The sequence below is a fragment of the Lagopus muta genome, chromosome 14 (genome assembly GCF_023343835.1).
Source record: "Lagopus muta isolate bLagMut1 chromosome 14, bLagMut1 primary, whole genome shotgun sequence".
In the NCBI taxonomy this organism is placed as follows: Eukaryota; Metazoa; Chordata; class Aves; order Galliformes; family Phasianidae; genus Lagopus; species Lagopus muta.
In genome coordinates, this window is record NC_064446.1 from 2,110,843 (window position 1) to 2,136,295 (window position 25,453).

Consider the following 25,453-nt stretch of genomic DNA (forward strand, 5'->3'; position numbering starts at 1 on the left):
ATGCTATATTCGTGCAGTCTGCGGCACACTTCATGCCTCCCCCCCACAGGGACGCTGTCAGGCAAGCAGGAGGCCTCTCTACCCACAGAGCCCCCCGAGGTGCAGCACAGCCGCCTGCCCCACGGGATTTATCCCCCTGAGCTACAGGGACCCCCCAGGCCCACATCAGACCACCCCCCTGTCGACCCGCTCGTTCCCGCTGCCGGCTGCCGCCCGGGCTGCGGCCCGGGTCCGCCGCGCCGTTCCCGCGCTGTGCTGAGGGGCGGGCAGGGCGCTCCGGCTCTTCTCTATGGTACGCGCCGCTCTATCCCCGTCCTCACGGCCTCAGACCGCCCGCATCCCCTTCCCGCTGCCCTCAGCCCGTTCAGCCCGTGCGGACTCCTCTCTCTCCACAGCCCCACGCAGGAGCTGTCGCCGCAGCCCCGCGGGAACACCTCCGAACGTCCCCGGTCTCCACCCTCTCTATGGCCGCGAGGAGCCGCTCTGCTCCGCGGTCGCCCAGCGACGCGCCCTCTCTATGGTCCCTCGGGCGACATGTGGCGGCTGCTGCTGGGCCGCGGCGGCCTCGCGCGCTGCTTGCCGCCTCCCGCCCGCCCCGCGGTCGCCGCCGCCCCCGACAGAGACTCTGCCGACAGCCGCGGCTCCGCGCGGTGAGTGCGGCCCTCACTCGCTCGAGGCGGCGCGCCCTTGCCCGTCCGTCGAGGCGCGAGGGCCGCCGTCACCGCCTTGTGTTTTGCAGGTGCTGCGATGCGCCCGGCTGTCGGCACGGCGGGCCCCGCCATGGCCGCGAGCGTGAGGGACGGCGGCAGCCGCTGCCCGGCCTGCTGCCGCGTTACTCCGTGCTGGACGCCGTCACCTGGGTGAGGAGCGGCCGGGTGGGCGGGGGACGCCGTGCCCTGCGGGGAGCCGGGTCCAGGAGTGCTGTGGGCTGGAAACTCCTCTGACTTGTGTTGTCTCTATTTCAGGGAGCACTGGCCGCGCTCCTGCTGCAGCTGGTCAAGCAGATCTCGTGGCTGCGATCGCTGCCGGATGCCAGGAGGGAGCCCAGGCCTCCCTGGTTGCCCTCGCTGCCCGCACAGCACGCAGGTCAGCAGCGCTGGGTTGGGAGGACCCGGCTGTGGGCAGGATTTCTGCCTCCCGACAGCTCGCATCTCTCCTGTTGCTGTCAGAAGCTGACAGGCAGCTTTCAAGCTCTCTGGAGGGATCAAGGGCTGGTATCTGCTCGGGGAATCTTACTCTTTCCTACCTGTTTGATGCAATCCTACGTTATATTCTGCTTTCCATTATATTTGTCCTCTGATCGGGGCCTTACACCGTGAGCAATCCTGCTCGGCTTTGTTGCCAGAGCATAGAAGGCAACTAGAATAGATAAGTTCTACTTTGGCTCCTAGAGTGGAGGCAGCGTGGCTCATGGGAATTGACTTGTGCTCTGTGTTTCAGTGGTGCCTGACGCTTCAGCCGGCCTTCCCTGTGCCCAGCTGGGGCCCTGCTTCCTGCAGAAAGCAGAGGTTGCACCAGAGAATTCATCCTCAGGCCTCCCCTCGGGGCCAGGAGAGAGGCAGCTGTGGGCAGAAGAAGGTATGTGCAATGTGCTACAGGGCAGGATGCCTGTAGCAGAAGGACTTCAGAGTTTTCCTAAGGCAAAGCTAGGACCCAAGAAGCATGTGGCCATTTCTTGAAACATGGAGGAGGGAATGGAAAGACAGAACTCTGGAGTGATGAATCAGGAGTCCAGAGACAGGGAGGAAACAGCTCCTGAAGGCAGGGGAGGAGCCGTGGTATAACCGTGCAGCAGTATTGACTTTCCCAATGTTGGTCTGCCTTTGTGACCAGCATACAACATCCAGTTTCTGTTCTTTTATTGTGGATAGACATTTGCAATCAAGAGGGTTCAGGAGAATATTGCAGAGTGATCTGAGAGGCTCACTATACAAAATGATGCTAAGGGAATTATTTTCTTACAGAAGTATGAAAATGAGTGCTTGTGCTGCAGACAGGGTGGTGAGAGGGGGTATTAAAGGAATTCTAATTAAAACAGGCTTTATAAAAACAAGAAAATATACTTTTAAAAAAGTAGTGTCATCCAGGAAAATGTGCCTGGACATCTAACACGTTAAGTGATATCAAGGAAGGTCAGATTAAGCCTACAATACGTTTATTCACTGGATGTATAACTACTAGTAGTAGCTTTGCAGGAACGTATGATTGTGGTGTAGATGAGACACATTAAATGAACAGCTCACAGATGTTAGATGATGTAACATGTTGCAAGAAAGGTCAAGGGGGTTCCCCATTCATTGCTTGCTTCTGTGCTGATTTAAGCTACTGCCCATCACTGCTTATCAAAGCCATCTCCTGCCAGAGGTTACCATTCCCATCAGTTGGCAAATGGAGCATTTTGTTTCCATGTTCCTAATTAGCTCCAGGAAAACAGCCAGGTTAATTTACCTAAACTGCCAATTAGACTGTTTAACCCATCTGCTTTTGCCTGAAGCGTATTAAGAAGCATTCAGATACACTGCCTTGCTGGCAGATGACTGGACATGGACCTCTGGGAGAGGTGGTGGGGAATAAGTGGAGACAGGTCTGTCTTCACTTGGCACAGTTGGCAGTGGATGTGTGTCTATATCTTAACAGTTTCCTACTGAGAGTCAATTGGGAGAGCTTTTAGGCAAACTGACAAATTGAACCGTGACAAGTCACTAAGGCCACATGCTCTTTGTTCAGATGTTCTCTGGAGGCTATGAAATCACTAAGTCTCTAATGATGGTATGTAATCCAGAGCTGAAATCTGCTGTACGACCAGACTGAACACTGACGAATTAAACACTAGCTTTTGAAAAGCAGGGTTGTTTGTGCCATGGAACTGCAAAAAAATGTAATTATAGGGTGATAGAAACTGTATTATAGAATAGAAATGTTAGGTACCTGGATGAGCGTACTGTATCAAAGGTCTGGAAGGGCTTAGGAAGTCATTTCTCTGACCAGCTTGCTCCATTACCTGAGTCTTAACAGAGAGCAGAGTTAGAGTTTGTAAATCTATTAGAGTTCTCTGGAGAAGTCAACAGGCATGTGGAGCAAGATTATCCAGCTTTTAGCTTTCTGAAAATCTTTCAACCAGGACCTAAGCCAAAGCTATCTGGAGGAATAAAGCTGTTGTGAGGGAAGACAGAGGGACTGCTCTTCGGCTAGAAATTCCTTAAAGCGTAAGAAATGGCTTTCATGATGGAAAGCCATTACTGGTGGATTCCCCTAAGTGCTTTACAGAAACCTGTTCTGCTTAGCAGAGTCAGCAGTGATTTGGAAAAAGGTGATGCTTGAGGTGACAGGAGAAGCAAATGAATTACAAGATTATTCAGGACAGTCAAACCTAAAAGTCACAGCAAAAGATTGGCACAAGACCTAAGAGGGCGATCTCAAGGTAGGTTAAAGGACTATGTGCAGGGAACTGTAACTGTAAATATACATACGGAGTGAAGAGTCCCAAATTAATGATTGCATTGAAACTGTGAAGTCAGTGCTCAACAGCAGCGAGGTAAATGAAATGTTACTTGTTGCAAAGGAAGGAGCTGAGGCCAAAACAGTATCATAGATCTGTGTAAGTGTAACATAGCTGCGCCTTGAACAATTTAGGAAGAGCACTCTGTCTTAAAAAACAGTAACCAAAATGGCATAGACGAGGATGAGAGAGCAAACCGTAAAGAAAGACTGACTCTTTTGCTTTAAAGTAGTGACAAAGGGTGGTAGGCAGCGGAAACGTGCTACTCTGAGACTGCTAGAAGCAGCTACTCTGTTTTCTTGAGCGGCAAAGACCTCTGTGATGTATGCAAACATCCCAGCTGCGCAGATAACCGTCCCAGTTCCAGTATAACACAGTAGGATAGAATCTATTATTTAAAAGAAAGAAAAAACAACCCAAGAAGTGTGTTTAAAAAGAAAACTTGAGGAAATCTGTTGAAAAGTTGCTTAACATATAATTCCAGGTATTACTGTCAGCAAGTTTTCAGGTGCATGATCACATCCTATTTTTTCATCCAATTTTTGTCTCGCTCAGAGCTTTTCTTTCTGAAAGTTAAAGGCGTGTAGTGCAGAAGCAGGTGATTACAGCCATTCTCAGTGGTACAGCAGCTGAATGTTGCCTTGGGGAGTTGTTTTTTACCCCTGACGGGACTGTAAAATTTGTTATTTCAATTCTGAGATTACAGGCATTTCCAAAGTGTGTTTTCATTTCAAAGCACAATGAAACCAATTGGAAACACTCAAATTTTCCATGAGGCAGCAGTCCTGGACTGTGGCCAGCTCTTGTTGTGAATTAATTCCTGTGAAGTGTTTGGATGTTTCGTTGTGAGCAATCTAGACTATCTATGAGAAGGTTAATAAATCTGCATTTGGAGTTAGCTTCGAGTAACATTTGGTAAGTGCAGGATGAACAGTGGGGAAACACAAAATATTTATTAGCTGTAAGATCTCATGGGAAAAGAAAAGAAAAGGGTGCACAGTCATGTTACATCATAATACAGATTTAAAGGGGTAGAAATATCGTTGCATAGAAAATTCTAATCTCAATTTGCTGAAGCAGAACAAGATTCCATGCTGCTTGGGGGTGCCTTTATTTCTCCACATACGACTGAGGGAACCTAAGCAACGTGTTAGATTGCGTGCCTGGTTTTGAGAGGGCTGCTGTGAGACAAGTTCTAAGAGTAATGATTTCCATGAGGAGTTTTGATTTGTGGCTTGCCCAGCTTCAAATGAGACTTCCAAGAGAATTAATTGATTTAATCCATCAGGAGATAGGACTGAGTGTCAGGATTGGCTGGTCCCTCTGTTTTCTTCCAAATGATCTTCTGATCTCTGGGAGTGGTAACTCTAGTCTGAGAAGATGGCTGGGATTAGATTTGAGCAGAGATTTCCAGTTGTGGGGAGGTGTAGGATATATGGGATGCTTCTACATTCTGATAGTTTCCTGAGCACATGAAAGGATTAATGTTTTTTAAATGAATGGTTTGGACATTTTTTTAATACAGACAATTTATTTATTTTTTCACAAGACTTACTGTTGTTAGAAAAAAAACAAAACACCAAACTACGTCATGAGGGAGATACTGACAGAAGATGGAGAGTTGCAGTGAGGAAGATCAGATCATTTTATGTCTGATCTGAAAATAAATGTAAAGTACAACTAATAAATTTGCAGACTATATTACTTCTGGTGGAATGGTAAATTGAACTTGTGTTTGCCATAGTGATCTTGCTTGTTGCATGAGTGAGACTTGTTTAGATAAAATGCATTCTAATACTGCCAGAGGGGAATTGTTTATCCAGGAATAATGAGGCTGCAGCTGGAAGGCAGGTCACAGCTTCATGCCCTATAGTTTGGTACAGGCACTAAAGAAGTGATCTTGCCTGTCCCATGCTCACTTCTGTCCCTGTTGCCAGCACAGGCTTTTGCAGAGCCGTATGGTGATGGCAGTCAAGGCACTGAGGCTCCAAAAGGACTGACTTCTCACTCTTTTTAGCTCCCTGCTCTGCAGCCGTGCAGTTTGAGAAGGTGAGGAGGAGATGTGGGGAGGAGATGTGGGGAGGACACAGCCACTTCTGCTGGCAGCACCAGCTTAGAGTGATCCCAGCTTCACCACCTGGCGTCAGGTGCCCAGTGGGACATAGCTGCTTATGGTGATTCAGGTTAAAAAATAATTGGCTTCAGTCAAACCTCGCTGTTCGTCCTTCTTGCTGGAGGTCACCATACTCTTGGAGCAGCTGGCATAAATGCTTGTGTAATCACTTCCAGCACGGTGCTGTCGAGGGCAAAGTGCCTGAGCTTTTGTTGTAGATGCTTTCATTAGATGATTCTGATTGAACTCAGACAGATAGTGGCTAAACAGGTGGCTGTGCCACCAGCCCTGTGAGGGTGGTGATGAGTAGGGGGGGTGATAACACGAGCCTGCACACAGCACAGCCAGAACAGCGTGTCTGATCATCCCCTTGCGGAAGCAGGACTGTATACTGCAAGGAAAATTACCTGGAAAAGGAGCTGGGGTAGGCAGGTGCCTAGGCATAAGATCTCAGTGTGATGCTGTGGCCAGCAGGAACAGAAATATGATTCTGACACATGCAAAGTAGGCAGTTATGAATTTGAATAAGGAGGCAATTTTATCCTTTCCGTGACACTGGTGAGAGTGTCCTCACTTCAATAACAATGTTGAAATTTCAGGAATAGTGGCAAAAAAAAAGTCATAAAATTAATCAACTCAGGCAGAAAAGTACTTCAGTTGAAAGATGTGAACAGCTCAGTCTGTTTAGAATCACAGAAAAGAATCAAGAGGGGTTGATTAGTTGTAACAGGACTTTGAAAAAGAGAATGGGCTTTTTAGTGAAGAGACAAAAGCCTAGGAGAGCGGGTGACGGAGAGCAGAAACCAGATGTATTTTAATTTGAAATGAAGCACGGATTTTTAAAGCCATGATTATGAGTTGCTGGAACAAACTTTCAAAAGAAATGGGAGGCTGTCTATCTTTTTGTACCAGCGGGTCAAGATTGGGCCCTTTCTGGAGGAGGTGCATTGGCTGAATCCAGGGCTGCATTCACATGGTGCTTAGCTAATTGTGATACCAAGGTCAGATCAGTCACAGTTCCTTCTGTTGTCAGTGTCCCTAACTGGGCACACCATCAGTAGTCTAGGAAAGAATTGAAGAGCAGAGAAAGGTATCAGAAGGAAGACGTGAATATACAGCCTTGCTTAACCCTGTTTTTTGTCCCTCTTTTAATGCAGGGGAGTTCCCAGTCCCTCAGTGCTCCAGCCTGAGGCCAGTTCCACACAGTACAAAGGTAAGCTTTCATTTTTTCGTGAGCTCCGTCTGTGCCTGAGGCCCCTTTGCTACAGAAAGGCATCTCAGTGCAACCCCAAGCAGAGCCTGAGCAATCCACTCACACGCAAGACTGCTTTCTGCACTGCATAGCTGGAGGCCGGGAGAATGAAAGATGTGACGTGCTGCCCTTTGGCCAGAGCAGAGTTCCAAGAGCCACAAACTGACGTCCTTTGGAGTGTCTGTGTAACAGCAGTGCTAGTAAAGAAGCACTGGAAGAAAATGTGCCCAAAAAAACCCACCAAGTAGCACCAGTGTGGTATATCTGCATTTTGATGCTATCGTTCACTAGGTGTCTGTGTACTGTTGCTATTTTGGTTTTCTCCAAGCAAGTCCGTGACTGGAGAAGGTGGTGTCACCCCTCCCAAAGCTGCAAATCAAGACTGAGACTTGTTTGTTAGAGAGAGGAAGAGAGAGACTTTGTGCTTGAAGAGGGTATATCAGGTTGAGTCATGAGGTTGCAAATCATATTATTGTTTTTGTTGTGATTAAGCCTGTTAATTCCTTGCAATCCAGAGCTCCCCATTTTAAAAGTCAGTCAGCTTAGCAATTACTCAAGGACACTCTGAACGGAATGGAAATATATTCAGCAGTTAACAAAGTGAGATCCTCACTGACGTGAATGTGACCTCCTCTAGCAGAAAGGTTTTCACTTGCTCTGCCCAGGGAGGTGAGGAATGAGCTCCCCATCCATCTGCAGGGCCATGTGCAGTGGGGCAGGTCTCAGGAGGCTCTCTGGAGAGCAGATGAGTCGGTCTGTGTCTTGTCCTCCTGTGAGCAGCTCAAAGTGCTGGGTGAGCTGTAAAGCTCTTTGGTGGCAAGGGGCATTTTTGCAGTGTGACTCCCTGTGCAGAGGCATCTCAGCTTATGTGCAGTGTGTGCTGCCGCCGCTCGATGGCACTAAATTTGTACTCAAGCTTGGAGATGAAAGCTGCAGGCCAGGCTAATCCTCCCACCTCCCAGAGCTCCAGTGAAGTTAAAAATACTGTTCATTACTGAGGAAGAAAATACATTGTTTCTGCAGAGTTTTATTAGGGAGACTGCAGTGTTCTGTAAGCTGTCAGTGTGGGCTCAGCTTGAATTGTGTAAAGGATATACAGGTGTGTCAGTGTGTGTTTGACAGAGAGAAATGCCACTTGTGCATTGATCTTGGAGGGCAAATGAGGGCCAATCTTACTTTTGAAGAGGAAAACTACGTGTGGTATGTTAAATTCTGATATGTTCTAATGATATCTGAGTGAGTACACCAGGCTCCCTGCTCAGGGGTGAACAATGTCTGTGTAAAACAGGGAGATTTTTGTGTGGACACGTGACACCAGATTGCATCACCCTCTTGATTTACTACAGGACAGCACAAATATCAGATTGCTCCATTTCCAAGAAGAATCTCTTGTAGGGTTTGTATGTTTTTGCTGTCTTATAACTTTCTTCTTTGCAGGAAAACCCAGCTCAGCGAGAGCATTTGGAGGAAGCTGCTTTTCAGTTGCAGCAGATTTTCCGGGTTGATATATCCATTGCATTCAATATCCTTGGTAATGTGGACTTAGGTTTGTTTTGTCCTTAAACCACACGTTCCTCTTTTTGGAGGGCCTCCAAATGGTTGCAGGCCTTATGTGAAGGCAGAGATGGCATATACCCAAACTGAAGCCTTCTTTCAGCAATTTCAACTATACTTTCAGAGATTTATTGCCCTTTGTCTCATCCTGCCACCTGATTTATGTCAGCAGTTTTAAATCCAGGCTTGGTTGAAATCTGCACTGTTGTCCTGACATCTGTATTTGGAAATTAAGTCATCTCTGTCCTTTTTGCAACATGAGCTGTCCTATCTTCATAGCTCTTTTTTCATTGTCTGAGATCTCAGTCTTCCTGGCAAGCTGAAAAAGCAATTGCAGAACTGCAACTCTAAGAAGAGCTGAAGGAAGATGTAGTGATCTAAGAAAAAACTCCCTGCCCTACATACACCACTAGTTGCAGCACTAGAAAAGTAAACTGCTTCTCCATTAACCATATGCTGTGCCAGTACACGGTCCTTCTTTGCAATGAGATCAGAATAGTTCCTAAAATACTGTGTTGCTGTTTTCCCTGTGGAAACTTTATGTGGGGTGGGGGCTGGTGAGCCTGCAAGGAGTGGGCTGGACCATTTGGCATGAGGCAAGGATGGTCAGTAGCTCTGGGGAGTGTCTGCTGCATTTGAGGCTGCATTCTGTTCTTTTCCCCTATTTTCACACCATTTTCTTCCCAGGGATTGAAAGTATGAGAGAAGGCCATTACCAGACAGGCTATACCTGCTTCAAACTGGCAGCAGATCGAGGCTACAGCAAAGCCCAGTTCAATGTGGGTCTGTGTTATGAGCATGGCAGAGGCACGGGAAAAGACTTGGAAAAGGTATCCAATGCTTGTACAGTCACGTATGTGTGTGGCACGCACTATGGAAGCAGTCTTCATTGCGTGTGCAATCACTTTTCTCCCTTTGAATGGGTGTGACAGTCTCTGAAGTCTGACTGGAAAATGCTGGAAGTAATATAAGCTGCAGGTTGCAGTGCTGGCTTCAGTATCGTAGATCCCCTCGGAGATGTGCTCCTGAAATCCCCTTTCTCATAGCTGCTGAGGTCTTGTTGCAGGTACACAGGCTGTGCCACTAGCAGCTGCAAGAGTACCCAGGAGAAACCTGTCATGTTGCTGTATTTAAAACACCACTGCACATCCGAGCATTTCTTTACATCATGAGCCTTCCAGTTTGGCTACCTTAACTACAGCCTGCCACCTAGTGAGTGCAGCCATAGTCAGCATCCTCCTGTACCCGAAAAGATCTGCAAAGGCTGCTTGTTTTGAGTAATCGTGCAGATCCCCACTGGCATGAAGTAAGCTTTGGTATTGATGGCCCAGTGCCATATCCTTCAAAACTCGGACTTTTGACTGGAGAAGGCAGAGGTGGTTAGAGGGCTCTTGAGCAGTGATAGTCTACTGCAGAAGAAAAATGTGGGAGGGTTGCCAGGGTAAGCATGTGCAGCTTCTGATAGGTCTGGACAGAGAGGTTAAGCTTGTCCTGGCCAGAGGGGAGTCGTATCATGTTTGAGGGCATGTATTACCTGACTGACACAAGCATGTTTCTCTGTTTGCAGGCAGCTTTTTATTACTACCGTGCAGCCAGCAGCTGTCACCCCATGGCACAGTACCGCTATGCTAGGTGCCTCTTGTGCCACAGTCCTGAAAATGAGTGGCACAGGCTTCAGAAGGCAGTGACATTCCTGGAGCAAGCAGCAGAGGCTGGACTTATAGAGGTTGGTGTCCACCACGGGAGAGTGATTATAAAAGCTGAACGTTTTCATAGGAAAGAGAGAAGTTTTTTTAGGACTAAAAGCAAAATTCTTCCTAAGTACTCCTACTATTGCCCATGTATGGGGACAGCCCTGCCTGCATATGCATGGCATATATAGGTGCCCATTCTGTCAACAGTGCTGGTTGTCTGTTTCGCTGTTAGGCTTTTTGTTGTGGTTCTCATAAACCCCCTTAAACAGGACATTTTCTATGTGCTTATGGGATTTTTGCTTGTTGGTAATTTCTGGTCCCATCGTGCGTCTGAGATAGATACTTGCTTCTTAGCTTTCTTGGTTGAAGAGAGGATGCAGCCATAACTGATACCAACTATGTAAGGCTCTTTTTTACTTTACAAAAGAGGGCAGAGCTTGATGCACCAATTCTTAGAGGCCTGGTAAATTGCCCATTCTCTAGTGCCAGGTGGCAGCCTTTTATGTTCCATGCCTGGAGAACGTGCAGCATGGATGCATCAGCTGTCAATGAACACAGGCTGCTGCATCCAAAAGATAGGGGTCTTCATGAAAGTGGATTTCAGGTTCCTAGAATGCACAGGGTATCCTCAGTTACCACAGATCTCCACAACATCTGTATTTGGATCAAACGTCATGTTTTGGCATACTTTTTACATCACTAAAAGCTGTTCTCACCTTGAGGATTAAGGGCAGTTCAAGCTCTGGTAGAACAATCTCTCCAGATCTTTCTCTTGCCTGCAGCCATAGTAGAGATAGCTTTCCAAAATATCTTTTGAAAGAAACAAGAAAGTGCAAGGATCCCATTTGCCCCATTTAGACTAGTCTATCATCCTGCTCTACAAGCATGAGTCTGACTGCAAAACTTTAGGATATGTATGACTCAGGTGCCTGCTTCTGAATTACGTCAGCTCTGAAGCTGGAGCCAAACATGCATGTAATTGTTCTTTCCAATGCCTAGATTAGACCAGCAGCTCAGGAAAACTGACCCTACAGTTGAAAAACTGTATTTCATTGCCCCTCAGTTGCAAGAGTACAGGTTGCTTTGGTGGAGGAACTTCTGTGAGATGCTTTGAGTAGGAACAGATCCTCATACAGTGTCTCTGACTTTTCAGGATGATTCATCCTCATAGATCTGTGTACCCTGTCCTCCTTTCCCACTCTTTAGGGGATACATTTAGGCATGTGGCATCTTGTGTTATGAATGCAAGCCATTCTGGCAGTGACTGTATCTCATGTAGCACGCTGTTCCAGGAAGTACATCTGCTATGTCTAACGGACAGCTCACAAGTAGGAGCCGTTCTCTGGCTCTGACTTCCACAGTACAGTTTGAAACAAGATTCTGGGTCTCATACTGTTAGTGTGGTGGTGTTAATGTGTGTGTAGTGGAGTTTTGTAGATCAGATGGGATTTTTCATGTTTATAATGACAGACTGAGTTTCTTAGGACAGCCTTCATTCTCCTAGCAAGCTCTGCTGCAATCACGATACTGTGCACGTGAGTCTCACAGGTGTCCCTGATGAGTTGCCAGAGATTATGCTCTGCTCCAGCAGCAGAGCTTTTACTGCCATTTGGACAACTTGCAAAAACAGGAGTAATTAAGGTGGAAAATCCTGGCTGATTTGTATCATGTGGTTTTGCTGCAGGCACAGGCTTATCTCGGAGTGTTCTACATGAGGGGGCTACAACCTAAGGAAAAGAGAGGTCTCAAGTACCTATTGCTGGCAGCAAAGAATGGCGTAAGTAATCCCTGTGTAAGCTGTGGTTGTTCTGACTTTGGGATTGTTGCAAGTTACAGGTGGCAGATTTCAGGGCTTCTTGAGGTGGGAGTGACTGCCAGGACCTCACTGTGCTGCCCAAAAGGTCAGAGTGGAAAACTGGCACACCCTGGGGAGGAAGCAGGCCCTGGGATGCACACCCTACAAAACATGAGCACAGAAAATGCCGTACTAGGTAGGAGCAGTTCTTACAGAATCAGTGCTTATGCAGTTTCCAACAAATACTCCCCTTGCATAATAAAGCTTTCCTGTTATGGAGCCTTTACACCCTTCCAGTTAAAATCTTTCACCACTGTATCACTGGGAGAATTTTGTGTGTCTATCTTGAATCTGTTCTTCAAAATAAGCCCATTATTTCTTGCTTCCTACAGAGAGGATGAAGAAACTATTTCTATTCCCTTACAGGGACCTTTTCTGTACTTAAATACTTAAATCCCCATTCAACCTTCTCCTGTTGTTTCAGTTTCTCCTCACACATCACGTTGTCTGCATCTTCTTTCTCTCTGTTGAATTTTCTCCAAGTGTCCCATGCTTTTTTGTGTGGGTTTTCTTTGTTGTTGTTTAGTTTTTTGTTTGGTTTGGTTTTTTGAAGGACGATGCCTGGCACAATGCTGCTCCTGTGGTCTTACCCATACTTGGAGAAGTAAAACATCTCATGTCTTACAGCATAGTTTCTGCTTTCTTTACAGCACTGTGACATTGTTCACTCATTCTCAGATTGCAGTGTATTATAAGGCGCTAGTTTTTTGGTTTTTTTTTTCTGTTTTTTTCTTTTTTTTTCTTTCATTTTAACTTGAGTTCCTACAACTTCTTTGTTGGAAAAAAATGAATAACTTCCCTCTTCTGGCAAGCACTTCTGATTCTGTCAGCCTTCAGTATGTCCTCTGTGAGTCATTTCTTTTGCAGGCTGCAGAGCACTAGTTTATTTTGTCTCTCCATGTAGTTAAACTGCAGTATTTGTTTTGTCAGTCTTCTCTGTATTTTTCTAATTTTCATCCATCTTAAAATACGTGGACTAAAACTGGACTTGGGATGAAGGCATGCCATGGATATGGCACAATGAGATCCTCTGCTTAGTTCTGTATTCCTTTCTAATAGTTCCTGATGCTGTTTTCCCATTTGCTTGCCAGTGATTGGTGACTTGGTGGTTTCAGGTAGATATCACAGGGATTCCCAGATTTCCTTTGCTTTTGTCAGCAGTTTCATCTGTGATTGCGTTGCCCACTCATAGTGTTGTGAGGTCTTCATTAATTAATTCTTGACAGTAAGTTTGATGATTCTTAATGACATTACATCTCTTGCAGACTTTATGACTACAGTTTTCACCCACTTTTAAGGATGCAGATATTAGACCAGTGGTGAGACTAGACCAGGATAGCCCCAAATGCTCAGACATCGCGTTCTTGATGGTTGTGTTTAATTCCAGCTCTGCGAGAGATCTGTAAGCTTCATAGATGATTTCTTCCTTCCAGCCTGATGCCAGATGCGTATGGCTGCACGAAATACCAATGAATCATCTCATTAAACAGTTGATTGTCCTTTGCTGGATGCACAGTAAACCCCTGAAAGCAGAAAATCCAAGAGGTAACTGCTGGTCCCAGCAGTACTCCTTAGCAGGTCAGAGTTTAGGTCACAGCCAAGACAGTTCTCAGAAGCCAGTCATGTTTCCCCAACTCTGCTTCCCAGTGGATGTTGGCCACAGACGTACCACAGCCTTGTCTTTGATGACAGGCATATGTGCAAGATCCCTGGGATGTAACCCCATGTGTTCAGCTGGAAAAATTCCTCCATGAGTATGTTCAATTACCCTTGGCACCCTGGAGTGTTTCAGTTCAGTAGAACTTATGTTTAGTTGGCTAAAAGACTATTGGTTATGAGTGAAGGAGAAATGGCACTGTTTAACTACAACTTAAGAAGGAGAAAACAAACACAAAAATTCAGGGATTTGATATTTTTCAGGTTTTTGCTGTGCAGAAGCCACAGGGGTAGCTCTGACAAGCATTCTTCCAAACACTGCAACACTTCAGAGAACTGTGTTTCACTTTGGTTACCAAAGTAACCATTTTATCTATTTTATTCTCCCTAATTTTATCGGAACTAGCACAGAATATAAGAAATGTGTTAAAGAGTGTTCTTAAAGAACTGAGTCAGATTTCAAAGTGTATTACAGTCACACATGCCATGCTAATTTGGAGATCTGCTCTCCTGCTGGTGGTCTTTGAGGTGTTCATCACGTAAGGAACCACTAGTGGCATATTTCATCCTTATCTAACTTTGTATCTTGTCATATCTGAGCAGTCAAGCCTTCAACATGCTTACCTCATCTCTAAAGAAGTTTATTGCTGTCATAAACTGAGACTCGAAACATTTTGCAGGGCGCCCACTCGTTGAGTTCTTTGCTTTCCTCCACCAGCTAGATCCCAGACAGCAACACTTGCAATATGTTCCTTTCTTATGGCTTTATTAAAACTTGCAAACTTGCCACTTACTTTTTTTTTCCCCCAAAGCCTTATTTAGATCACTTTTCTGGCAGTTACACTATTCAAGGAGCATTGCTGGCTTTTTCATTGGAAAAGGTCTGCATGACCACTTGCCTGTGTGTGTTTTTCAATGTCTTCAGGACTGTCATCTTTCTTTTTTGCTGTGAGACCGTGTTCCCAGCATTAGATGAGAAACATAAAGTGCACAGCTGACATGCAAACATATTCGTGAGTTTGGATTTGCTGACCCATCTGCAATTTCTGGTTCATTCTCAGCAGTTGTGTGTGCCTGAGTAGTTCATGCTTTTTCTGTTACACTTACTTGCTTGACTTCCTTTCTGCTGCCTGAGATTTCTTCTGGAATGTAATGAGGTGAGGCTGAGCATGCTAGTGGTGCACTGTTGTGTTGGAGGCCTGATGGACTGCAGGGTTGCCAAGGGGAATCTTCCAGCCTTGGTAACAAGACCTCTGGCATTTGTTATGTTTTTACAAGACATCTGTGTGAACTGTGGTACGGTATTCCACAGGGTGTGTTCACAGTTTGGGTGTGAGCAGGATGTGGGTGCAGTGAGGCCTCTTAGCTCTGACCCCCAAGGCAGTCTGGATGCTCTGGGGAGACAGCTGCTCTTTTGTTCCTGTGACACAGACCTGGACATTGAAGGGCAATTAATGGCTCTAATTAGAAAGGGATAGGGAGGAGTGGAGTCAGAGGTATCTGGTGAGAATTTCTGCTTGATGATGTGCTTGTCAAAGGAAGGGACAAAATTACCAAAGATACAGTTTGAGGAACCAGAGATAGAGGAATAAACTTCAAAGTTGGTGCTAAGGACTGTCTGTTCTCCTTTTGTGTGCTGTCGTCACTTCTCCATCGTGTGGGGCTGATTACTGTGCTGTCTCCTGTGGTTAGGATGCCCAAAGCAGATACCATGTGGGCGTTTGCTATGAGAAGGGCCTTGGGGTGCAGCAGAACCTGGCAGAAGCGATGAGACACTATCGACAGTCAGCTGCTGCAGGGAACAGAAACGCTCAGGAGAGGCTGCGAGTGATAGAAGAGGAGATGGAAGGTACAATGGGCCGTGGGTGAAGAGGGTCTGTGGGACTGCATCGTGACACGGGCCTGTATTGCCAGAGGAAGGGTGGCACAGTACCATGGCAAAAGGAATCCTTTTTATTGAAGGCAAGGGAGCACTTTTCTTTCTCAGTTGTTTTTACTTCTTAGCAGCTATTTCCAGTCAAGTGGAAAAGCTGTTCCCATAGTCTGATGCATCACAAAGATCTCGTTTTAATGTACTTTCAGATGTGCAAAGAAAGCACCCGTTCCCTTTCGGAATGAGAGCCTCTTCCTCCAGCCCCTGTTTCTGGGCCACCGAGCGCATGCCTGCAGGTCTCTATTCCTTCCAGCCAAGACAACCTGCCCTCACCCTGCCCCACTCCTGGAGTGCAGACAGGCTCCACATGATGACACTTGGCAGCACAGAATGGAGCCATGCCCTAGGAAACAGGGCGAGTCCGCTGGAGCTGCAAGGTTTGGAGCCCCACCACTGTGGTTACTAGAGCAGCTGGTAAGTGGAGCAGGCAAGCAAAAGGGAAGGTGGGCCTTCTTGTTGTGTGGGACTGGAAGCAGGGTAGTAGTGAGCAGTAAGAGAAGGTTCCTTTTCCATTAACAGGAAGCTATTTTAGAATAGAGTGGTTTTCAAATTAAAGCTTGTGATATCTCCTATGCCACCATGTAGCTTAGCCCTCTCCCTGCCAACGCAAGGCCCTTTCTTATACTCCTTCACTTCCATGTGAAGCTAATCCCCCACCTTGCTAGGGTGGGTACAGTTTGAGGCTATAATTTCAGTAGCTATGTACATCTTTCACATGGTTTCAAAGCAATGCTTGCAAGGCACCATATGGCAATGCTGGCAAATAACTGGGTGAGTCTGGCCTGAAATCCCTGAGGCAATTTGATCTTACCTCAAGGTGGATTTCCAGTACAGTCTGGGCTTCTCTCTACACAGACACTGCAGCAGTTCAGTCTGCTTTAAGACCTTGTCCAAAGCAATGCAAGCAAGAGAGTTTTCTGGTTATTAGTGCCCAGGTTTCTGTGGGATGCAGTTGACGAATCCACATGTGCTGGTGGGAGTAATGCTGTCTTCAGCCATTCTGTGCCTTTGTCGGTGCCCTTCAGTCCCCAGTTATTATTCCTTCAGCTCTGGCAGTGAGTTGCTCTCATGGGGGCACCCCTTTGAGTCACAGTAAGCAAGGTTTGCTTCAAAATTTATATTGTACGTGTGTGCTAAGCACGTCATCTCATTTCCACCAAAGTGGCTAAGGGACATTCCCAGCAGGCAGTAGCCAACGTCAGGCAGGCAGAGGCAAGCAGCTGGTATGATAATTTCTTCCATTGGGGCAGCTGACTCCGGAAAAAGGCATTTGTCCACACAAGTTTAAGCTGATTCAAGGGCATCTGTACAAACTGTCCAGTTTCCTGTAGCTATCTGTGCTGCTCTGCTGCTTTGTGTAGATCAGGCTCTGAAAACAAAGGCGACAGCCCCATCCTGAACTTGCTGTAGTCTCCATTCAGCAAGGGAGGGGCACAGCAACAGCTCAGTGCATCCGATAGCTCAGATTGTTCTTCTAGTCTGGTCTTTCTGCCCAGACCAAACTTTCTTGGACCGTTTCCTTTATCAAGCAGGATATAATTAGCAGGAAATTCCTCGGGTGTATTTCCTATTCTGCAGTAATCCACTGTGTGCTTACACAGTGATCAGGATAGGACAGGAGTGAGGGATGGAGGGAGCTGGAAGCAATTTGCAGGAAACTGAACTAAGGGGAATTTGTCTCCCTTTTAACCTGCTTGCTGTAATGTATTTTTGTGTAAAGACTGTCCTTTGACAGGCACGTCGAAGTAGTGTACCAGAAGAAGATGTGAGGCTCTGCCATGTGTTTGTCCTCTGTGCATCCCCAAGATGCAGAGGAGTCCTGTCAGGCTGCAACTCCTTGCTGTCGCAGACATGCCACCCTCATAGTTTGCACAGCTGCATCTCAGTTAGAATTTGGCTCACTGTCATTGTTTTGGTGCAAGAGCCTGTTTTGTTTGTAAAACAAAACAGCAAGACATTTGTATCAGCAGGATGAGCATGCTAGGGTAAACTCATCAGTGTCATTTATTGACAGAGATAGGGTCATCTGTGAAACACTTTGGAGATTCCGACTACAACAGTGGGTACCTGGGGTATTAAGAAGGCCACTTGGGGAAATCTTAATGTGTTGCTCTTGCTATTTGGTCCCAAGAGCGACAAGGAGAAAAAAAAAGGTTTCATTTAGTTTCCTTTAAAATTATGTGTCTGATTCTATGCCGCTGTGGCTTGTGTATGTGCATGCTAAAAACAGGGCACAGCATCCTCCAGGTGCATGGAAAGGGAGTGTGGGTAGGATGCTTTTGAAAAGCTCGTATCTGTTGGGTGGCACTGCCCATTCTTATTCAACTTAGCAATAAAAATGAAGGCTAAAAATACCCCCCTGGGACACCTGATGCAGCAGCTTCAGTGCCAGCAAATTGCTTTTGGAGAAACCTTTGTTGTGTGAAGTGTGGAACCTGTGGAGAACTCAGTGCAGTGCTTCTAATGTAAAGGTTGTGTGGCAAAGGAAGCGGTGTGTGCAGAGCACTGCTGGCCCTGTGCTGTGATGGGGGGTAGGCTGGCAGTCTCTTCTCAACATATCTTTTGTAGTCACTCAGGAAGCAACTGCGCTGTGTGTTCTTAGCAGTGGGAGTGAGGGCTTTCCTTTATTCCCATAGCATGATTCTACACAGCATTGCTTTGCTAGAGTGACACGTGTTTGTTCTGTGCTTTGTGTCTTAGTTGGAAAGCAAAAACAATGGTACAGAGAAAGGAGTCCTGCGTGTGTGTGATCCAGCAGTGCTTACCTGTGGTCTCCATTGTCCCAGACCTTCTACTGCTCCTCTACCCATGTGCCAACTGTGTACCACTGCCAAAGCCTCTCCCAGTGCCTGATTCCCTGTTGTCTTGCCATTTTGAGTGCAAGTTCCCATGGTTAACAACACCTTTGTGTGCCTCTTCTTCTATTACTAGTATCTGTATCTCAGTTTTTCAACACATGCTATTCAAAGCAGTCGTAAGAGCTCACATACGCATGAAACAAAATGAAAACCTACAGTATGGGTGAAGTTTGTGACTGAATATTTCAAAGCTGTTTTCACGCTTCCCTTTTCCCTGGTTACCTTTGACAGACTCCAGCCATCTGTTGTCTGCTTCGGGGCAAGGACTAGGCTCCAAAATCCAGTGGCCCACAAAAGAGAGCGCAGAGAAAGGAATTGTGAGCACCTAGTGTAACCACAGGAGAGATGCCAGAGTAGAAGGGGGTGATTTGGGGCATTTTACAAAATGCCAAGCTCCCAGTGTTAGAAAAAAGCTGAAAGCATCGGTGAAGAAACCCCTTTCTGAGTTGCCTTTTCAGGCTTTCTGCAAACACAGCGTTGTCTCAGCTATATTGGACCTTGTTGCAGAAATATAACGTTAGGAAAAAAAAAAAAACCAACAAATTGTTTTATTTAAATAAGAACTGAGATCATGGAGCCCAACTCTGCAGCGTGTTGCAAAGTCCGTGGCCATACTGGTTTATCCTCTGTGCTGCACAGCCTGTAGTCACATGGGTTTATCTGTGTCGTTCTCGGGTGTGATCTGACAAAGCCCCCTCGCTCAATCTGCCTGCCCTGGGAGGAGAGGGCCCTCCTGCTGTTGTGTGAGTTGTGTGTGATCGTAAGGTGAAAGATGAGGGTGGAAGAAGAGGAGAGACAGGAACAGGCAGGGGGAAGGGAGCTAAATGCAGTGAAATCAGTCGTGGAGAAATTTGATGGTGTGAGGCAAAGGAAGATACATGCCTATCATGATCAGTCTAGACATGAATGACGCTCTGGACCTCTTCAAACACATGTGCACCCAAATAGAGAAAGCTTTGTTTGACTCTCGTCTCCTTGCCACAGCTGCCAAGCTGCCTACAGAACAGGAGCGCTGTCATCCAGTCCAAGGCTCTTCCCACGTGCTGACAGCTGCCGCAGAAGCCCCGAGCCTGTTTCGCTGTGCGCTTGGACCTTCTGGGACAGAATCATTTCGAAGAGGGTGCTCATTTCTGAGAGGAAGGTGCTGGCCAGTCTTGTCCCAGCAGCGTTCGAGTCAGACCCATTGCCTTTCCCAAAGGTCTCAAAGGTCCGTGGTTTTTCCTGCCCCACAGCTTCCTCATCCTGCAGCGAGTGCAGGGAGCCAGGGGTGAAGACGTTGTCCTTGTAATTGCCGGTGGGTGGCAGGGAGAGCCGTGCCACCCATGCTGGATCAGCCGTCAGCCTCTTGAGGGCCAGCTCTGGAGGGAGCGAAAGCAAGAACTGGTGGTGAGACATGAGGTGGAGGAGACCAAAGGAGAAAAGAGGAGAAATGAGGAGACTTCCTGAAGTGGAATCTTGGAAGGCTGATTGTAAGCAAATCTGCAGTTAAGCTACCAGCAGCATAATTCAAATGGACAGCTTAAAAAAAACAAACTAAACTTGGTTGAAAACTCCTTTGTTTTGTTTTGAATAACCATTAGGATTTCTCTGCATTCCCATTTGTTGTGGTTTCTAGTGCTCCTCACTAAACGGTAAGCAAAGCCAAAGAAAGTGGGCTTAGGACTACAGGGGATACAACAACAGAAAGGGGAAATGTCAAACAGAAAAAGGTCAGCGTTGGACTTTCCTTCCAGGTTACTCTGGAGTAGGGTTTGGCTGCTGCGTAGTCAGGTTGAGACCGAATAGAAGTGGGTTATTGCAAAAACAGTAATAATAGAAGTGGAATGAAATTCTGGATTATGAAATGCACAGCTGGGTGGTTGAGAGCTGGCAACAAAATATTGAGCTATAAAGTAGTTGTTCATCAATTGGAAACAGATGAGCAGCAGTGGGAGCCCAGTGTGGGCGTTGGCTGCGGGCTCATTAATGTACCAGTAATGTGATTCTGCCCTGAAATGGGCAAATGAAATCATACAGTGTGTTGGTCAAGGTATTCCCTGTTGGCATGAAGACACATCCGTGGCATTGTTATTAGGTCTGGCAAAACCTGATTAGAGGTATTACATACAAATCTGATTATCCATCCCTAAGAAAGAGGATCTAAAATGACAGAAGTGCAGAGAAATATGTTGAGATGAAACAGGAGCGAGCCGAGCTTACAAGATGGAGACCCCAGAGGTAGGGTTGCTTAGCCTGCTGAAGCAAATGCTCACTGGGGATCTGACTGCAACCTGCCATTATTTTGATGAGTTAAGCACCGACAAAGGAAATCTCTATGCTTAAAATAGTGTTGGCAACAGAAGAAATGATTAAAAGTGTCCGTGAATAAACATATACTGGAATTTAAAGGAAGGACCTCATAGCAGAGTGAGCTTGGAATATCTTCCTCACCAGGCAGCAGGGAAGGAAATGGATTCTTATTTTAAAGTAGAGGTTTGCAGTTGATAAACAGACTGATGTACACAGAAGCTGCTCTCCAGCCCTGCTCTGATCCATATCCTAAGCAGAGCCTAGGACTGCTGGAAGGTGTGAAGGGACAGGCAGGTTTGTGAAACAAGATCTTCAGTAAGGGAGCAGCAAAACAACTGGTGTCTCCTAACAAAAATGTGAAACACCACAACAGCCTCAATCAGAGGGCAAGAGTGGGTGTCATTATAAGTATGCCTATCTCACTGACTTAGGTGAGCTCAGAAGGGGGAATGTCCTCATTCTCATGCACTTGTGCTGTTTCTAGAAGATAACGACCTGCTGGAACCTGAGACAGCCTCAAAGACAAGTCTCCTTCCTCAGCCAGCTAAGTAGTTACCTTTTTGCTCTGAGACAGAACTGTGCCTCGGTATGCATGGGGTGAGGGGGAGCTGGGATTCAAAACTACGGAAGGAGAGGAAGGCAGACGCATTACTTACATTTTGTTTCAGTGAAAACCTCACAGTTCTGTCATGTTTGGAGCTTTCCTTCTGCAGCCTCGGCATTTTCTTTTCATCACAGTGACTGTTCCTTAAGAGCTCTCCCAAGTATGCTGAAGCCCCATGCGTTTGCTTTAAAACAGCCACAGCTCTGTTCTCAGTCTGTGTGCAACCACTGTGCTCACTGAGTACTGTGATGCTTCAGCTCTGGAGCAGAGCAGCCTGCTCGATGCAGGGTGAGCTGAGACTCAGTGGGCTGATTGTTCTGGCCCCTGTGACCGTGAACTCCTTCAATTAGGTATGTTGAATTTGTCTGATAACCTTACTGCCTTATTTTAACAGTGTTTTGTTTTATTATCAATAAAGATGTATCTTGCCAGCCACCGAGTGCTCTGTTTTGTTGGTAGGGGATAGGTGCTGCTATGCTGTTCTGCATGTGAATAGCTCAGGTGGGGGCTGGCTGCTTTACGGTGTAAACAACCCAATAGCCGACTGGGCCAGATCACTCCTGCAGTTTTTCCCCCACTGTGAATAACACAAAGGCCCAGCCAGCCCCAGCCAGCTGTTAGGATACTTCTGAGCACAAGCAACGTTTCCTTCCTCCCTCTTTCAGGATGCAGGTCCACTTCTGTTTGTGTTTGGGAGAGAAGGAAGGAGTCCAGCAGCTCTGTTGTCTGCTCTCTGTTGCCTTTTTGGGAAGGTCTGGGCTCACAGTTGGGATTATTCTTTGCCACAGCCTCTTTTGTCACGTCCAGCACTACAACGTGAGCAGGAAGGCACCAGCACAGACTCAGCATGCACCACTGGTATTTACGGTGAAATTCAAGTGATTTGGTAAAAGGCTTCTTTCCTACCAACTGCAAGAAGTACGGAGGCGTGCCTTTTTGGGTATGCCTGGCCATAGCACAGATTACTGAAGTTACCACAATTTGCTGCAATCATCCCCCCAGCTTAAATCATCTGCTTGCAAGTGGCATGGAGAATATATAAATCAGTGCTATAAGCCAAGCAAAAAAAAACCAAACAAACAAAAAAAACCACAGCAGGCCATAAGCATTCCTGAGGAACACTGAATAACCTTGTTCTGATCGGTGGGCATGGAGAGCCCGTACAGCCCAAGATCTTACTGCGGTGTGAAAGGAGAAGGTGAAGCTGCAGCAGCAAAATTCAATGAATTCTTCATCACTGCGCTTGCTGTGGAGGAGCACAGAGGCTCCACAAAGCAATTTCTGCTGCAGGACGTGAGTCAGACTAACTCTTTCAAATGGAAATGCCAGTAGAAGAGATTTGGAACAAATCAATAAAAGGAACATGTAGAAAATGTCAGGCCCAGATGGTATCCACCCCAGAGTGCTGGAGGAACTCAGATATGAAATTGCTCAGTTTATTAGCTGTTGTTCGTTAACTACTTCTTCAAATAAATACAGTATCAGAGGAGCAGAAGGTAGAAATGATGACATGAGCTTTTAAACTCATAAAGGTGAATCTGGTCTGGGCAGATTCATAGGAATCATTATATAGAGCTAATAGCTGAATACCTGTTACACAGACAGGAACTGACACGGCATTTGCAAGACTGTGCAATCTCCAAATGTGTCTGTGAAGAAGGTAGATGATGAGTCCTGGCTGATGGAAGACACCTGAGTTTGCAGAGGACCTGAGCTGAACCTCAATTAACAGCCAGGTTGTGTTAGGAACTAAGGAATGTTAAAAGCTAGGAAGAAAGGGAAGGAGTAAATCTTCCCCAGAGTCATTAGAGGAGTCTCAGCAGTCTGAGACCTGCACTGTTCTCCATAGGGGTAAGCGATGCAGAGCAGTGGCTGTGTTAGCACTGGTTCCACTAAAACACCCAGAGAGGTACAAGCAAGAGTTGCTGAAGGACCCAAATCCCAGTGATGTGAGCAAAAAATGGCTGGTGGGTTTCTCTGTCTCTGGATAACCAGCATGGGAACCCACACATCGTGTTGGTTACTCCTACCTGGAGGGATCTGGGGCCAACGCGTTCAATGACAGCTCAATGTGCAGCCTGGGCAGCAAAGGGATGAGGAACAACCAAAAACTCCTTATACCTCCAAGGCAGATGAATCCCAAACACTGCACACAATTCTGGTCAGCACATCTCAACAAATACATTTAAAAGCTGATAAGAATGTAGAGGACAATAACCAGGATGTAACAGGAGACAAGAGCGAACCTTTTGAGCCTGGTAGGAAGGAGGGACCTGGTGGGGCTCAGGGGCTCTAGAAGATCACAAGGAGCAGAGCTCTTAACTTTTCTTACTCCGCGTGGACCAGAGGCCATAAAACAGAGGTCTCAGACCAACATGGTAAGCAGAGTTTTTGATTAGCATGCTGTTAAACTGGACTTCACTCCTACACTACAGCAGAGGCCAACCTCACAAATCAGAGCAGATGGATCTATGGAGGAGAAAAGTCTGCCAAGGGCAGTCAGACACATGGACAAATCCAGCATGAAGCTTAGCAAGTCTCTTTGGTGTCAAATGCACCAAGTGTGCATCAGCACTCTATGATGAGCTGTCCCCTGCCTTAGAATCAGAGAATCATTAAGGTTGGGAAGACCAACAACCAACCCATCACCACCATACCACGAAACCACCCCCCTCACTGCCACATTTACCCTTTCCTTTTAAACCTCCATGGACTCCACCACCTCCGTGGGAACACATCCCTCAGCCCAGCCAGTATTAACTTCCCACTGGGGTTAGCAAGTTGTATGGGGACATCCCACTGCTGTAGCCCAGTCCCAGTGCATGCAGCAAGGCAGCCTCACCAGCCTGTGGCTCCAGCAGGGTCTCCAGCTCCTCTCCCACCAGCTGCTGCACCGACAGCTCAAAGCCACTCTCCGAGTCGCGGTCCTCAGCCTCGCTCTCGCCGTGCCCGCTGTCCTTCGTGCTCAGGCAGTCAGCATCCAGCCCCGCTGCCCTGCGAGGGTCCAAATACCCAAGTCACACATCAGCCCCTGCCTTGCTTATTTTAAAGATGGTTGTCCTAATCCCCCATAAAATGACCAAGAAATGGGTTGTGAGCATCATTCTCCAGCTGCCCCCACAACTCCACGCGCCCCATTCATCTGCGAATGGCCCTTCAGATGGGCCTGTATGTGTCTTCAGAAATGCCACATTTTAGTCTGTTGTGCTTGAAAACGTGAGCAAAAGCATGGGGATCAGGGGTGGTCACAGACTCTTGGAAAACTGGGATCCAGCTGGGTGCTGGGCAACCTGAGTTTGGAGGAACTGCCTGTGTGCAGGACCAGGTGAGGAGCACACGAACCCAGTCCTGCCCCAAAGCAGGTCTTCATCGTTCACCAAGCACAGCAGAGGGAGCTGTGATGGAAAAGGTGGAGAAAGCTGTGTCTGGCCATGGCATGGAAAATGGGGACAGGGGGGACACAGGGAAGTGGAGATGAAGACCTGGCATACTCAGGAGCTTCCATCTAGAGCTGTCAACAACATAATTTAATGGGAACAGCATAAAGTGTGCCTCTGAGAAAGTCTCCAGCACACAGCTGGGGTATCTCAGACTTTCCTGTGTCTTCTGGCAGTGTCTTCTGACCTTGTGCAGGAAGAGATGCCCTGAACCAACATCAACATGCACCCAGAGCAGTGTGACATCTCATCCTTTCATCCGTGTGCTGCTCCCTCCAGAGCTGGGACCCTCTCTGCTCACCTTTCCATCACACTGATGTTTCCTCAGCAATGGTAGACAGTTCATGGCCATTGGGAACTGAGGTGAGTACAGAAGGAGCTGCAAAAGGTACCCCAGGGAAGAGACAAAGAGCATTCCTAGGAGGGATCTGAGTCCATTGGTGTGGAGGTGAGAGCAGAGGAACATCTCCTGGGGAGGAGGACCTGCAGGGAGGTGTGAGCAGACCTTACCTGCTGCCATTCTTGGCCGTGTACTTGTTTCCCCTATGGTTTGTTTTGGGCTGGAACTGACCCTGGTGCAGCAGAGACAGCAGCTGGGAGATTTGCTGTAAGGCAGGAAAAGCACGTTGAGCCCTGCAAACACTGCACAAGCTGCTTCCTGCCCGGACGTCCCCTCTGAGCTGCGCCACCTTTTTATAGCGTTTCCTCC

The 25,453-nt window shown here is 46.9% G+C and overlaps 2 protein-coding genes across 3 annotated transcripts in view; one reads left to right on the plus strand and one right to left on the minus strand.

Moving 5' to 3' along the window:
* Positions 1–19,512, plus strand: DELE1 (DAP3 binding cell death enhancer 1). Of its 2 annotated transcripts, none has more exons than XM_048960954.1 (12): positions 1–650; positions 740–860; positions 966–1,086; positions 1,441–1,578; positions 6,770–6,825; positions 8,302–8,395; positions 9,106–9,248; positions 9,986–10,144; positions 11,797–11,889; positions 15,316–15,472; positions 15,706–15,970; positions 19,399–19,512. In XM_048960954.1, the coding sequence occupies exons 1-11, from the start codon at positions 1–3 to the stop codon at positions 15,960–15,962; spliced, it is 1,989 nt and encodes a 662-aa protein (XP_048816911.1). In that variant the 3' UTR covers positions 15,963–15,970; positions 19,399–19,512. The 2 variants fall into 2 exon arrangements, with proteins under 2 accessions (XP_048816911.1, XP_048816910.1); XM_048960953.1 differs by lacking the exon at positions 19,399–19,512 and adding an exon at positions 18,257–19,380.
* The window catches only part of PCDH12 (protocadherin 12), a 9,284-nt gene continuing 3,241 nt past the window's right edge, over positions 19,411–25,453 (minus strand). The window contains exons 2-4 of the mRNA XM_048960946.1: positions 25,255–25,349; positions 24,150–24,301; positions 19,411–19,772 (exon numbers count right to left, since the gene is read on the minus strand). Coding sequence (XP_048816903.1) covers positions 19,411–19,772; positions 24,150–24,301; positions 25,255–25,349 — 609 coding nt within the window. The remainder of the gene's footprint in view (positions 19,773–24,149; positions 24,302–25,254; positions 25,350–25,453) is intronic.